This window comes from Pristiophorus japonicus, chromosome 1, assembly GCF_044704955.1.
Source record: "Pristiophorus japonicus isolate sPriJap1 chromosome 1, sPriJap1.hap1, whole genome shotgun sequence".
Lineage (NCBI taxonomy): Eukaryota > Metazoa > Chordata > Chondrichthyes > Pristiophoridae > Pristiophorus > Pristiophorus japonicus.
The window spans coordinates 386,431,459-386,448,258 of NC_091977.1; the positions used below are offsets into that span (position 1 = coordinate 386,431,459).

General features: G+C 45.8%; 1 protein-coding gene across 4 annotated transcripts in view; it reads left to right on the forward strand.

Moving 5' to 3' along the window:
• The window catches only part of stau2 (staufen double-stranded RNA binding protein 2), a 675,620-nt gene that overhangs the window by 293,743 nt on the left and 365,077 nt on the right, over positions 1-16,800 (forward strand). For all 4 annotated transcript variants that reach the window (XM_070891170.1, XM_070891163.1, XM_070891177.1 and 1 more), the window contains one exon: positions 8,921-9,058. In XM_070891170.1, coding sequence (XP_070747271.1) covers positions 8,921-9,058 — 138 coding nt within the window. The remainder of the gene's footprint in view (positions 1-8,920; positions 9,059-16,800) is intronic.

Below are 16,800 nucleotides of genomic sequence, written 5' to 3' on the forward strand. Positions count from 1 at the left end.
GCCGGTGTATTCTAGCCAATTCACGCCTCAAACCATCAAAGTTACCTTTCCTTAAGTTCAGGACCCTAATTTCTGAATTAACTGTGTCACTCTCCATCTTAATAAAGAATTGTACCATGTTATGGTCTTCCCCAAGGGGCCTCGCACAACAAGATTGCGAATTAGTCTTTTCTCATTACACATCACCCAGTCTAGGATGGCCAGCTCCCTAGTTGGTTCCTCGACATATTGGTCTAGAAAACCAATCCTAATACACTCCAGGAAATCCTCCTCCACCGCATTGCTACCAGTTTGGTTAGCCCAATCAATATGTAGATTAAAGTCACCCATGATAACTGCTGTATCTTTATTGCATGTATCCCTAATTTCTTGTTTGATGCTGTCCCCAACCTCACTACCCCCATTTGGTGGTCTGTACACAACTGCCACTAGCGTTTTCTGCCCCTTGGTATTCCGTAGCTCCACCCATACCGATTCCACATCATCCAAGCTAATGTCCTTTCTTACTATCGCATTAATTTCCTCTTAAACCAGCAATGCCACCCTTGCTCCTTTTCCTTTCTGTCTATCCTTCCTAAATGTTGAATACTGCTGAGTGTTGAGTTCCCAGCCTTGGTCACCATGGAGCCATGTCTCTGTGATGCCAATTACATCATACCCGTTAACTGCTATCTGCGCAGTTAATTCGTCCACCTTATTCCGAATACTCCTCGCATTGAGGAACAGAGCCTTCAGGCTTGTATTTCTAACACAATTTGCCCTTTTAGAATTTTGCTGTAATGTGGCCCTTTTTGCTTTTTGCCTTGGGTTTCTCTGCCCTCCACTTTTACTTTTCTTCTTTCTATCTTTTGCTTCTGCCCCCATTATACTTCCCTCTGTCTCCCTACAAAGGTTCCCATCCCCATGCCATATTAGTTTAACTCCTTCCCAACAGCACTAGCAAACACTCCCCCTCGGACATTGTTTCCGGTCCTGCCCAGGTGCAAACCGTCCGGTTTGTACTGGCCCAACCTCCCTCAGAACTGGTTCCAATGACCCAGAAATTTGAATCCCTCCCTTCTGCACCACTCCTCAAGCCACGTATTCATCTGAGCTATCCTGAGATTCCAACTCTGACTAGCACGTGGCACTGGTAGCAATCCTGAGATTACTACTTTTGAGGTCCTACTTTTTAATTTAGCTCCTCGCTCCCTGAAGTCGTCTTGTAGGACCTCATCCCATTTTTTTACCTATATCGTTTGTACCTATATGCACCACGACAACTGGCTGTTCACCCTCCCTTTTCAGAATGTCCTGCACCCGCTCCGAGACATCCTTGACCCTTGCACCAGTGAGGCAACATACCATCCTGGAGTCTCGGTTGCGGCCGCAGAAACGTCTTATCTATTCCCATTACAATTGAATCCCCTATCACTTTAGCTCTCCCACTCTTTTTCCTGCCCTCCTGTGCAGCAGAGCCACCCACGGTGCCATGAACTTGGCTGCTGCTGCCCTCCCCTGATGAGTCATCCCCCGCAACAGTACCCAAAGCAGTGTATCTGTTTTGCAGGGGGATGACCGCAGGGGATCCCTGCACTATCTTCCTTGCACTGCTCTTCCTGTTGGTCACCCATTCCCTATCTGGCTGTGTACCCTTTACCTATGGTAAGCCCAACTCACTAAACGTGCTATTCACGTCATTCTCAGCATTGTGGATGCTCCAGAGTAAATCCCGCAGCTCCAGTGCCACAATGCGGTCCGTCAGGAGCTGCAGGCGGATGCACTTCCCGCACACGTAGTCATCAGGGAAGCGTTTTGACTTCCCACATAGTACAGGAGGAGCATAACCCGTGTCCGAGCTCTCCTGCCATGACTTAACCCTTAGATAAACTTCATTTGGCAACAACACTGATAAAGAAAAAGAAAAAGAAAACTACTTACCAATCACTTACCTCCTTGGCTGTGACGTCACCTTTCGATTTCTTTCTACTTTTTTGCCTCCCCGTTGCAGCTGCATCAGCTGGCCTCCGACGAACTCCCGACTCTGCTCACCGACGTTGGGCCTCTTGTCGGCCTCCTTGATCTCCCCGCTCCGCGTCCGACGATGAACTCCCTTCTACCTCCACTCCATTTTCCTGCACTATCCCCATAATCAGTTGATTCCCTTAATATTCAAAAATCTATTGATCTCTGTCTTGAATCTTGAATATACTCAACGACTGAGCATCCACAGCCCTCTGGGATAGAGAATTCCAAAGATTCACCACCCTCTGAGTGAAGACATTTCTCCTCGACTCAGTTTTAAATGGCTGACCCCTTATTCGGAGACTACGACCCATGGTTCCAGATTCCCTGGCCAGGGAAAACCTCCTCCCTGTATCTTCCCTGTCAAGCCCTGTAAGAGTTTTGTATGTTTCAATGAGATCACCTCGCATTCTTCTAAACGCTAGAGAATATAGGCCTAGTCTACTCAATGTCTCCACATGGGACAATTTCCCCATCCCAGGAATCAGTCTGGTGAACCTTCATTGCACTCCCGCTATGGCAGATATATTCTTCCTTAGCTAAGGAGACCAAAACTGTACACAGTACTCCAGACGTGGTCTCATCAGAGCCCTATATAATTGCAGTAAGATGTCTTTACTCTTATACTCAAATCCTCTTGTCATAAAGGCCAACATACCATTTGCTTTCTTAATTGCTTGCTGTACCTGCATGTTAACTTTCAGTGATTCATGTACAAGAGCACCCAGGTCCCTCTGTACACCAATATTTCCAAATCTCTCACTGTTTTAAAAAATACTCCGTTTCTCTATTTCTCCTGCCAAAGTGGATAACTTCACATTTCTCCACATTATATTCCATTTGCCATGCTCTTGCCCACTCACTTAGCCTGGCTATATCCCCTTGACGTCTCTTTACATCTGCCTAGCTTTGTATCATCAGCAAACTTAGATATATTACATTTGGTCCCCTCATCTAAATCATTGATATAGATTGCGAATAGCTGAGGCCCAAACACTGATCCTTGCGGTACCCCACTAGTTATAGTCTGCCAACTGAAAATGACCTGTTTATGCCTACTTTCTGTTTTCTGTCCGTTAACCAATCCTCAATCCATGCTAGTATATTACGCCCAATCCCATGAGCCTTAATTTTGTTTAATAACTTCTTACTTGGCACCTTATTGAATGCCATCTGAAAATCCAAATACACCACATCCACTGGTTTCCCTTATCTATTCTACGAGTTAGAAACTTCAAAAAACTCTAGCAGATTTGTCAAACATGATTTCCCATTCATAAATCCGTGTTGGCTCTGCTCAATCCTATTATTATTTTCCAAATGCCCTGTTACCACATCCTTAATAATAGATTTTAGCATTTTCCCCATTACTGATGTTGGGCTAACTGGTCTGTAGTTCCTGTTTCTCCCTCCTTTCTTAAATAGCGGGGTTACATTTGCTACCTTCTAATCTGCGGGAACCTTTCGAGAATCTATATCTCTATAGCCACCTCTTTCAAAACCCTAGGATGTAAGCCATCAGGTCCAGGGGATTCATTGGCTTTCAGTCCCATTAATCTCTCAAGAACTGTTTTTTTACTAATATTAATTTCTTTCAGTTCCTCATTCTCACTAGACCCTCGGTTCGCCACTATTTCCGGGAGGCTTTTTGCATCTTCTTCCATGAAGACAGATACAAATATTGTTTAATTTCTCTGCCATTTCTTAATTCTCCATTATAATTTCTCTTGTCTCATCTTGTAAGGGATCAACATTTACTTTAATCTTTTCCTTTTTACATACCTATAGAAGCTTTTACAGTCTATTTTTATGTCTCGTGCTAATTTACTCTCATATTCTATTTTCCCTTTCTTCCAATCTTCAGGTTTCCTGCTCTTTTAGGCCACATTATAAGCCTCTTCCTTTGATCTGATTCTATCTTTAACTTCTCTTGTTAGCCACGGTTGGACCACTTTTCCTGTGGAATTTTTGTGCCTTAAAGAAATGTATATTTGTTGTAAATTATGCATTAATTCTTTAAATGCTAGCCATTGCTTGTCATACCTTTTAATATAGTTCCCCAATCTCCCTTAGCAAACTCACCCCTCATAGTTTTCTTTGTTTAGATTTAAGGCCCTAGTTTTGGATTTAACTAAATCACTTTTGAACTTAATATAACATTCTATCATATTATGTGACTGGGAGCCATTGTAGGTCAATGAGCACAGTGGTGATGGGTGAGTTGAACTTGGTGAGGGTTAGGAGATGGGCAACAGATCTTTGCATGCGCTGAACTTTATAGATGGTGGAGAGGATATGGTGTTCAGGTTCAGAAAGAATGCCAAGATTGTGAACAGTTCAGTTCGACCCTGAGACAATGGAAGGGGAGAGGGATGGAATTAGCGCCACGGGTACAGGATTTGTGATAGGGGCTGAAGATGATAGCTTCTGTCTTTCCGATGTTCAACTGGAAAAATTGCAGCTATTTCAGGATTCAATTTCAGACAAACTGACAACACAAAGGTGGAAAAGGTGTCAAGAGAGGTGGTGGTGAGGTAGAGCTGGATGTCGTCAGTGTATAGCTAGAACCTGCGGTGAGTCATTAAAAATGATTTCCAAAAAAAATTTAACATCTATTTTTTCTCTATAACTGAATTTCTAAAATTGAAAATATAGGGCTCAATTTTCTCCAATTATCTGCGCTGTTTTTTTGGCGGCACCATTTTTTTTGGAGTAAATAAAAATCTCCAAGTTTCCCCAAGTTTCTGTGCCCGTTCTAAGCAAGCTTATTGCGCATGCGCTGACCAGAGTATGGTCCATACTAGGGCGTACACCTTGGAGAGAGAGAGAGAGAGGAAAGAAGAGGTGTGAGTGCTTTGTCCTGCTGTTTTGAGCTTGTTGCAAAGATACAATTAAATTATGGGGACAATATTGACAATGCCATACCTTGTGCAAGCCTTCTGCATGATGGTTCTGCGGAGGAGAAGATTGATTAGGCATCATCACCTGAGGAACCTCAGAGCATGTAGGATGATGGGCAGGAGGCCTTACCCACATCGGGTATATCAAGACAGACATTCATAGCTGCACCTGAGTGATGCAGACTGTGTCAGAAGGCTGTGTTTCCGCAAGGAAGTTGTAACCGAGATCTGTGAGTTAATAAAAGCAGACCTGTATGCTAGCAGCGTCAGGAGGACTGCTTTGTCAGTTGAAGTAAAGATTACAGCTGCACTTTCAATTTCATGCAGCTAGATCATTCCAGGCCACAACTCTGGATGTGTGCGCCATTTCTCAACATGCAACACATATCTGCATTCGGCAGATGACTGCTGCACCATATGCCCGGAGGAATGACTACATAAAGTTCCCCATGACCGCCCAGGCAATGCGTAACAGGGCTGTGGGCTTCTCCAGGATTGCTGGCTTCCCAAAGGTACAGGGCTGCATATCGTCTTGCGAGCACTTTTGGAGGATTCCAAGATGTACAGAAAAGGCTTCCACTCCATGAATGTGCAGCTTGTCTGTGACGACATGCATCGCATCATGGCAGTTGATGCGAGATACCCTGGGAGCACCCATGATGCGTTCATCCTATGCGAGAGCGTTATATTTGCCATGTTTTCAGCAGCAGCAGCCAGAAGGGCAGAGCTGACTGCTGGGGGATAAAGGGTACGGCCTCGCCACCTGGCTCATGACGCTCCTATGAGTAACCCGGACAGAAGCTGACCGGGAATACAACATGTTGCACATTGCGACACGCAGCATTATAGAGAGGACCATTGGCATCTTGAAGCAGCGTTTCTGATGCCTGGACCATTCCGGAGGCTATTTGTAATACTCCCCTGAGATTGTCAGTCAGTTCACTGTTGTCTGCTGTATGCTGCACAACTTAGCCATCATGAGACAGCAGCAGCTGATAGTGGAAGACCCACTTGAGGTGAGAGTGGCTGACCCACTTGAGGTGAGAGTGGCTGATGATGAGGAGGAAGATGCAGATGATGAGGAGGAGGAGGACGAGCAAGTCATGAAACGACCTGAACCTGGAGCATGACAGCGGTGGAGGGCGTGCCGTCGTGCCCCTTTAACGATTGCTCGAGCCTTGCACCAGCAGCTCATCCATGAACGCTTTGCTGCCTGAAGTCTCAGCAGCAACTATTCCAAATGGACCATGTTTACTGGTTGGACCTGTTCCGTAATGTTGTGTTAATGGAACAAATAATGGAAATTATTCTTCTTGAGTTCAAAAAGTTGTGTTAATAATGGAACAAATAATGTAAATGATTCAGTTATAATTTAAAATATATTTTATTCAAAATTTTAACACTTGTTTGTACTTAACTTTAATAAAAATATTCTTATATCAAACTTTGTAGTATTCAGTTAAGATCACTTACAAACTTTACGATCGCTTACAAACTTTAAGATCACTTACAAACTTTTAAACTTGTAAATTGACATCACTTACAAAAAACTTATAATTTGAAAACAGTTACAACAGTAACATTAATACTAACAATAACAACAATAACTGCAAAGAAAGGCTGCACCTGTCTCTCCTCCACCTTATTCTAAGACCACCCGCTGCGCTTGGTCTTGGTGACTCAACCCCTGCCCGTAGGTGATGGTGCAGCGTTTCTCGGGTTGGTACCAAGCTTATTCTTTTGAGCACCTCGGGTAATGCACACTTCTTGATGGGGGGCATGGGCAGGCGGTAATGTGAAAGGCTTGGGCCTCTTCAGAGGTTGGACTGGGAGTGGCCGTTGATTCTGTCAATGGCCACGGGGTCTGGGCGTGTTCCCTTATTGCAGCAGTTACCTGTGACATTCCCTCCTTAATGTTCATCGACAGTGTATCAGCTACCTGCAACATTCCCTCCCTAATGTACCCGGACAGTGTTCCCATTTCACGCGAGAGTGTTGTTACTACTCCCAACAGTCCCGATACTTCATCACCCACCCCACCGATGGTGTCCAGGAGTGATCGCGTAAGGTCAATGCTCTCCACACTCACTGCCATCATCTGAAACATATCTGTTAGATCCTGCACCTCAGGAGAGCGCTGTCGAGCTCTCCTTCCCCTCCTCACCCTGGGCGTGGCTTTCTGCATCCCACTGGGACCCGCAGCCTCGGACTGTGTGAAACCATGAAATGTCCGAACACTCCTACCACTCAGGAAAAGGGCTGGCACCTCAATGGGCGGCACCAGCACCTCCTCCAGAGTGAGTACAATAATGGGGGCTTCATCCTCCCCCTCACCCTCACCCCCATGCTCTTGGTCTGGAAAGTGGTATTGGAAGATGCTCCCCTCTTCAGGTTCATCTGCATCTGAATCTTCTTCTGTATCGGCTTAAGCCTCGTCTGCAAAATATAACAGAACAGACAAATGGTTAGCTGCAGAGGAAGGGGCAGGGTGGCATGAGTAGGCTCACACAGCGCAGGCAGAAGCCTCATTTTGAGGACCACGATGAATGATGGCACATTGCATCAACCAAAGCGTAGCTGGTGGAGACATCCCCATGAACTAAAGCATGGGTAGCCCGCGCAGTACTTAATATTTAGCAAAGCCAGACTCTGGAATTTGCAGGACTTACCCTCTCCCTTGAGTATGGGCACCAAGCAGTGGTGGTTGCTTTTCTCCAGACAGGATCCATCAAAGCAGTGACCCTGTCTTCCAAGTGTGTCAGTGGGTGCAGATTTGCCAGGTTTCCTCCTGTTCGAGTTCTCTCTCTTTTGTTGTGTGCCACCTTCTTCTGCAAAGATGAAAATATAACTTTTTAGAGAGGGTGTCTTTCTGCTGGCTGGGACATACAGATGGTCACATTTACAATTGCAATTCCAGTGAATAAATAAAAATATTACTTACACTAACTGCTTGACCAAGGTCTTGCCACTTCTTTTTGCACTGGCCTCTGGACCTCGGGATGGTCACCATTGCACAGTAATCTTGTGCAAGTTGGTTCCAGCGTTTCTTCATTTCTTTTGATGAAACTTTATTTAACCTCTGCTGGTGTCCAGCTTGTGCCATCTGACCTCAATTACAGTAACCAGGGCCTCCACTTTGTCCTGTGAGAAATTCTTGGACCTTCAGCCACGTTGTATATTGCAGCTCCAGTTTTAAGTTCTCAACCACTCAGAATTAAAGTTCTCACACACAACTGGCTCTTGAAAAATGGCTGAATGCAGATCGGGAGATGTACTGGGTATGCGTGCCCATAACAGTCACGTAAAAAAACTTCACGTTTTTTTTCTGCGCATGTTGAGAAGGGGGCGGGGGGCATGGGGGCATCCTTTTTTCGGTGCAGACATTAGGCTCCACCTCCCAAAGCTAAAGGACAGGCTGCGTGTCGCCTATTTCAAAAATTAGAACGGGGAAACTTAAATTTTTTTTGGTGTAGTCGGGTCCAAAAAAAAACGGCGGAACTCTTGAAAAACGTCAAAAAACGGCATTAGGGAAAATTGAATCCATTGTGTTAAACAAAATAAAAAACCTAATAATTCCCCATATTTCAGAATAACATGATTATATTTATCTATTGAATTGTCATTTGCATCTTTTATTGCCTTCATTAAAATTTTTACTTGCAAGCCTCAGCCTCTCCGAAAAGCTTGGGTTTGAACTTAATGTTTTTCTGCCCAGTGCTGTGACTTTGTTAGCTGAAGGCAGGGATCACTGGATACCAAACAAGAATGGCTAATTTTTGTTGTCCCTAACTCATGAGTTAGTGGGTCAATGTTATCACCCATTCTGTTTGTGATTAGCTCACCCATTGCAGATCAGGAATCAAAGTGGGAATTTCTGATTTTTATTAACAACTGAGGCAGTAGGAAAACTGTCTAAATCACTCCTGAAATAAATTGAGTACCCAACTCACCTCTCGCCACCAAATGCATGTACACGTAATTGTTTATCTTCCATTTATGAAGTATTTCTGTTACAGACCGGTCCAGAATATGGCCAGGGTATGAACCCCATCAGTCGATTGGCCCAGATACAGCAGGCGAAGAAGGAGAAAGAACCAGAATATCTTCTGTTATCTGAAAAAGGTCTGCCTCGTCGCAGGGAGTTTGTAATGCAGGTATATAGAAATATCAGTCCAAATGCTTCTTGGTTTACAGAATTAATAACCATGATAATTTATCATTAAAATTGTCAAAAATATACTCTACAACCTCAAATGCTCAATGGTGGTTTTATTCACAGTTTTGTGAAAACACAGACCATAATAAAGAGACCTTGTAGCTTGTACATATGTATGAAAAAGAGTGATAAGAAAATATGAACTGATCCAACTTGTCCCATTCAGACATGGTGCAACCTAAATGCACCATCATGCAACCCCCAGACACACAATCCTCTGGGAAAGGCAAATAAACAGATGGAAAATCCTTAGACTCCCCCAAACGTGTGCAGCTACTTTTTGAAGGCATCTAACAAATCCAAACTTGCCACATATTTTGTCAATCTATTCCACAGGATGATGACTGCAAAAGTAAGTACTTCCTGGTGTCTAACCTAAATCTATGTTTTTGTATTTTGTATTGATGTCCCCATTCCACCCTTCTTTATCTAATCTATAATCTATCCATCTGAACAGAATCTATTCCTTTCCTTGTTATAAAGACCTCAATCATATCCACTCTACATGTTTCTTCAGTCAGTGAATGGTTTAGTTGTCCTCAACACCATATAGAAAAAAGAGTGTTTATATATCATGTTTTGCTTTTTAAAAATATATTAATTCAGCTGCATCAACTACAACTTTCAATTTTTTAGGATCTCCGTATATGTCAGTCTTTTTCTTAGATTCCAACCAAATCAGAAATGTTATTTGCTCATTAATTTTATTCCCTTCCCTTCTCTCCTTTCAGCATTGATTTCTTGCTAGGGTATAGTTCAATTGGGCCTTGCCCGGATGGCCATTATTCATTGGTGAGCCATAGCCAAGCTCAGTTCTGCCTTCATTGGATGTCCATACATGTACACTACAGTAGTGGTCACTGGAGAGTTGCTAGAATTATTGCTGAATTTCCCTTTTCTGACCTTGTATGCTGAGGCCAATAGAAGCGAACCTACCAAGGACACAGCACCGACCAGGAATCAAACCTGCAACTTTCAAGCTATTTGGGTAAAGTCACTTGAGTATCAGGGGTCCAGAAATCAGACCAGACACGTGTTTGTATGGATTCAGCCAATAACGAATGAGAAGGTGTGCATATAACAGAGTAGACTATTCATTACCACATTAATAATTGCTAATGGCCCACTGTCACAGTAGGTTAGCTCACTTGAGTTTCATTTTGAGATATGTTTGAATGAAGCTCAAATTGATGTGATGAAGTCACCTCTTTCTTTTACCTGTAAGTTTCAGTAGTCTCAAGCTCATTATCTGTGGGCATGGGCCTGCTGCATGAAATAGTATAAATTAGTAATCTCACTTTGAGAAGCAACAAAGATGGCTGGTGTCAGAAGTGGAAGAATTTACGTGGTGCAGTAAAGAGTGTTCTTCTAAGGTTGACGTATCTTGTTTGTTAAAACTAAAGGGAGCTTTACCGTGCATCTGCCTCATGCTCTACCTGTGTGCATATCAGAAATTTGGGCATCTGCCCTCCATGATTTTTTTGTCCAAATAAACATTGCTGATGTGCCTGAATTTCTGATGGGTAAGACACAATTATAAGATTGCTTCTTCAGACGCCATTACAACAATTGCACTAAGTATGTGATGCCTCGCAGTGCCCTCCACGATCAGCATGGGTTCAACCATGGATTGGACTCACTCAGAATCTGAGTGCTCACTTCACAACTGTCTTGTCACATGCGAATTGTTTGTGATGCCAAATCCACACACATTTTTGCAGCACATCCTCTGACTCACATTGTCTTGTCTTATATTAATGATTTCAGTGTGCTTAAGAAAGATTCTAAATGAAGAGCCCAGAAATCCTCTACAGTTCACCTCAGTAATATCACCAGAAAATATTTGCCCTGGTGTTTGATCCCACCTTTGAGATCCACATATATTTTATTATTTCCACTCTACAAATTTTGACAAAATTAAAAAAATTTTTGAAGAAGGTCGAGTTGGATAAGTAAAGGGAATGTAGTAGACGGAATGAATATGGACTTTCAGAATCTTTGATAATGTATTTCACAACAAAACAACAACAACATTAATAATTTGCATTTATATAGTCGTAAAACACCCAAGACATTTCACAGGAGCATTATCAAACAAAATTTGATGCCAAGCCATTTAAGGTGACATTAGGACAGATGACAAAAGCTTGGTCAAAGAGGAAGGTTTTAAGGAGGGAGAGGTAGAAAGGCAGAGTGGTTTAGGGTGGGAATTCCAAAGCTTAATGTTTCAGAACTGACGAAAGGTCATCGACCTGAAACATTAACTGTTTCCCTCTCCACAGATGCTGCCTGATTTGCTGAGTATTTCCAACATGTTCTGTTTTTATTTTAGATTTCTAGCACTTTGCAGTATTTTGCATTTGTATGAGGGTGAATGGTTCTTCCTCATATGGGAGAAGGGTTTGAAGGAGTCAATACTGGATTCACTTTTGTTATCAGTATATGTAGATTGTTATAGGAAACACAGTCTTGAAATTTGCACAAAAGTTAGCGACAAACAGTGAAGAGGACTGTAAAAGACTTCAAGAACACTTAGGTCTAGAGTTTCCTCTCAAATCGCCCATTTACCACCCAGTTACCGCCCAGAAATACAAGTTTCCTCGCAAATCGCCCATTTACCACCCAGATATCGCCCGGCGGTAAATTCCACAGTCATTACCACCGGGCGGTATTCAGTACTGTCTGCCTATATATTACCGTCCAAATATTACCCAAAATGGAAGTTGCATCATTAAGATCAGTTTACCACCGGACCTTAATACCGTCCTGAAAAAACAGGTCTTACTGGATCTTAAGTGGGCGGTATGGACACAGATCTGACAGGTTTGTTTGATATTACACAGATCTTTATAGTTCTCCACAGTTTGATGTATTTTTAAATAGATTGTAGTATTTTCTAGTGTTAGGCAATAATATAAATGGTCTAATAAAGCCTTATTTACTCCTTTAGTCTCTCTCACTCACTAGTCTCACTCACATTAGTCTTACTCACCCCCAGTCTCTTCCCCCCCCCCAGTCTCTTCCCCCCCCAGTCTCTTCCCCCCCCAGTCTCTTCCCCCCCCAGTCTCTTCCCCCCAAAGTCTATTCCCTCCCCAGTCTCTTCCCCCCCCCCAGTCTCTTCCCCCCCCCCCAGTCTCTTCCCCCCCCCCCCAAGTCTCTTTCCCCCCCCAGTCTCTTCCCCCCCCCAAGTCTCTTCCCCCCCCCAGTCTCTTCCCCCCCCCCCAGTCTCTTCCCCCCACAGTCTATTCCCCCCACAGTCTATTCCCCCCCCAGTCTCTTCCCCCCCCCAGTCTCTTCCCCCCCCAGTCTCTTCCCCCCCCCAAGTCTCTTCCCCCCCCCAAGTCTCTTCCCCCCCAGTCTCTTTCCCCCCCCCCCAGTCTCTTCCCCCCCCCAGTCTCTCCCTCCCCAGTCTCTTCCCCCACCATTCTCTTCCCCCCCAAGTCTCTTCCCCCCAAGTCTCTTTCCCCCCAAGTCTCTTTCCCCCCAAGTCTCTTCCCCCCCCCAGTCTCTTCCCCCCCCCAGTCTATTCCCCCCCCCAAGTCTCTTCCCCCCCCCAAGTCTCTTCCCCCCCAGTCTCTTTCCCCCCCCCAGTCTCTTCCCCCCCCAGTCTCTCCCTCCCCAGTCTCTTCCCCCACCATTCTCTTCCCCCCCAGTCTCTCTTCCCCCCCCCAGTCTCTCTTCCCCCCCCCAGTCTCTCTTCCCCCCCCAGTCTCTCTTCCCCCCCCAGTCTCTCTTCCCCCCCCCAGTCTCTCTTCCCCCCCCAGTCTCTCTTTCCCCCCCCCAGTCTCTCTTTCCCCCCCCAGTCTCTCTTCCCCCCCTCCAGTCTCTCTTCCCCCCCCCAGTCTCTCTTCCCCCTCCCCAGTCTCTCTTCCCCCCCCAGTCTCTCTTCCCCCCCCAGTCTCTCTTCCCCCCCAGTCTCTCTTCCCCCAAGTCTCTTTCCCCCCAAGTCTCTTTCCCCCCAAGTCTCTTTCCCCCCAAGTCTCTTTCCCCCCAAGTCTCTTTCCCCCCCAAATCTCTTTTCCCCCAAGTCTCTTTCCCCCCCCAAGTCTCTTTCCCCCCAAGTCTCCCCCCCAGTCTCTCTTTCCCCCCCAGTCTCTCTTCCCCCCCAGTCTCTCTTCCCCCCCCCCAGTCTCTCTTCCCCCCCCTCCAGTCTCTCTTCCCCCCCCCTCCAGTCTCTCTTTTCCCCCCCCAGTCTCTCTTTCCCCCCCCCAGTCTCTCTTCCCCCCCCCAGTCTCTCTTTCCCCCCACAGTCTCTCTTTCCCCCCCAGTCTCTCTTTCCCCCCCCAGTCTCTCTTTCCCCCCCCAGTCTCTCTTTCCCCCCCCAGTCTCTCTTCCCCCCCCCAGTCTCTCTTCCCCCCCCCAGTCTCTCTTCCCCCCCCCCCAGTCTCTCTTCCCCCCCCCCCAGTCTCTCCCCCCCCCCCAAGTCTCTCTTCCCCCCCGCAGTCTCTCTTCCCCCCCCAGTCTCTCTTTCCCCCCCCCCAGTCTCTCTTCCCCCCCCCAGTCTCTCTTCCCCCCCCCCAGTCTCTCTACGCCCCCCCCAGTCTCTCTTCCCCCCCCCCCAGTCTCTCTTCCCCCCCCCAGTCTCTCTACGCCCCCCCCAGTCTCTCTTCGCTCCCCCCCCAGCCTCTGCCGTTCCCCCCCTCCCCAGCCTCTGCCGTCCCCCCCCCCAGCCTCTCTCGTCCCCCCCAGCCTCTCTCGTCCCCCCCAGCCTCTCTCGTCCCCCCCAGCCTCTCTCGTCCCCCCCAGCCTCTCTCGTCCCCCCCAGCCTCTCTCGTCCCCCCCAGCCTCTCTCGTCCCCCCCAGCCTCTCCCGTCCCCCCCAGCCTCTCTCGTCCCCCCCAGCCTCTCTCGTCCCCCCCAGCCTCTCCCGTCCCCCCCAGCCTCTCTCCTTCCACCCCAGCTTCTCTCACCCCCGCAGCGATCTCACTTTTCTTCCCTGCCCCCCTCAGCGATCTCAGGCCGACAGTCTCTGGCCTCTCGTCGGTGCCTCTCAGGGGGGCGGTGCTTGACGGCCGCGTGCGTGCGCAGAACTTGGGAGCTGAAGATTCCCGAATCGATAGGCCTCCTCTGCCGCACACCGCCTGCTCCATTTCGTTCCTGCTATGCTTCGCCGCCGCCGACATGGAGCACCCGAAAACCATGAGAGTGCGCACCAGCGGCATTTCGGCGGTTGAAAAAGACACAACCGCCGGAACACCGCTAAAGATCGGGTGATTTAAAAGGAAAATCCAGCCCTGGGTTAACAGCATGGTGGTGGCAGGTGCAATTTAATGTGGATAAGCATGAGGTAATACATTTTGAAAGGAAAAGGAATGCATGTCTGCACTCAATTGAAAAACACTGAAAGGTTTGATGAACAGAGACCGAGGGATTCAAATAAATCATTCCCAAAAAGTGAGATTGCAGGTCGATAATGACGTTAAAAAGACCAACAATTTATGGGTATTGTATGTAAATAGGGGCATAGGGTACAAGAATAAAGAAGTAATGATAAATGCGCATAAAGCATTGATTAGACTAGAGTTGGTGTACTGTGTTATGTTTTTGGCAGCCCATCATAGAAAAGGACATATAGCATAGATCCACCAGGATGATGCCAGAGATGGGAAACTGGGGAGTTACTGGGACTATTCCCACTGGAACAGATAAGATTAAGAGGAGAATTAATCAATATTTTTTAAACGATAAAAAGTTTTGTTCGTGAATAGGAATTTCCATTTGTTGGAGAGGAAATGAGGGATTATCAATTTATAATTGTCATTAATAGATTACTTTACACAAATGGTTGTTGCAACATGGAACATTTGCAGCATGAAGTGGTTGAAACAGAGGCTATTGCATTTTTGAAGCAAAAACTGGATAAATATTTGAAGCAAGGGAACATACAGCGCTATGTGGAGATTGCGCTGTTAAGTTGACATTCCAACACAGGGCCTCAGACTTTAACTTTGGACCATTTCATTCTGCCTCCTCCCTGTTTTCTGTTTACGACCCAGACATGTATCTACCATGTCCATGTAACATGAATTCTGCTGCCATTCTGCACCTGAGCCCATTATTTCTATAAAAGCAAAATACTGTGCATGGTGGTGAGACCACACCTGGAATACTGTGCACAGTTTTGGTCTCCTTATCTCAAAGGGCATAGATGCCTTAGAGGCAGTACCAAAATTCCTTGGATTCTGGGGAGGTCCCAGCAGATTGGAAAACTGCAAATGTAACGCCCCTATTTAAAAAAGGTGGCAGAAAAAAAACGGAAACTATAGACCAGTTAGCCTAACATCTGTGGTTGGGAAAATATTGAAGTCCATTATTAAAGAAGCAGTAGCAAGACATTTGGAAAAGCATAATTCAGTCAGGCAGAGTCAGCATGGATTTATGAAGGGGATGTCATGTTTGACAAATTTGCTGGACAGGGTGGATAAAGGGGAACCAGTGGATGTGGTGTATTTGGACTTCCAGACGGCATTTGAGAAGGTGCTACATAAAAGGTTACTGCACAAGATAAAAGTTCACGGGGTTAGGGGTAATATATTAGCATGAATAGAGGATTGGCTAACTAACAGAAAACGGAGAGTCGGGATAACTGGTTCATTCTCAGGTTGGCAATCAGTAACTAGTGGGGTGCCACAGGGATCAGTGCTAGGACCCCAACTATTTACAATCTATATTAACAACTTTGATGAAGGGACCGAGTGTAACGTAGCCAAGTTTGCTGACGATACAAAGATGGGAGGAAAAGCAATGTGTGAGGAGGACACAAAAAATCTGCAAAAGGACATAGACAGGCTAAGTGAGTGGGCAAAAATTTGGCAGATGGAGAATAATGTTCGAAAGTGTGAGGTCATGCACTTTGACAGAAAAAAATCAAAGAGCAAGTTCTTATTTAAATGGAGAAAAATTGCAAAGTGCTGCAGTGCAATGGGACCTGGGGGTACTTGTGCATGAAACACAAAAGGTTAGTATGCAAGTACAGCAAGTGATCAGGAAGGCCTATGGAATCTTGGCCTTTATTGCAAAAGGGATGGAGTATAAAAGCAGGAAAGTCTTGCTACAGTTATAAGGTGGATGCCGAGAGGATGTTTCCACTGATGAAGGACACTAGAACTATGGGGCATAATCTTAGAATAAGGGGCTGCCCATTTATAACTGAGATGAGAAAGAATTTCTTCTCTCAGAGGGTTGTAAATCTGTGGAATTCGCTGTCTCAGAGAGCTGTGGAAGCTGGGTCATTGAATAAATTTAAGACAGAGATAGACAGTTTTTAACGATAAGGCAATAAGGGGTCATGGGAAGTAGGCAGGGAAGTGGACCTGAGTCCATGATCGGATCAGCCATGAACATATTAAATGGCGGAGCAGGCTCGAGGGGTATTGGTGAGGTCACACCTAGAATACTGCATACGGTTTTGGTTTCCATATTTAAGAAAGGATATACTTGCTTTGGAGGCAGTTCAGAGAAGGTTCACTAGGTTGATTCCGGAGATGAGGGGGTTGACTTATGAGGAAAGGTTGAGTAGGTTGGGCCTCTACTCATTGGAATGCAAAAGAATGAGAGGTGATCTTATCAAAACATATAAGATTATGAGAGAGCTTGACAAGGTGGATGCCGAGAGGATGTTTCCACTGATGGGGGACACTAGAACTAGGGGGCATAATCTTAGAATAAGGGGCTGCCCATT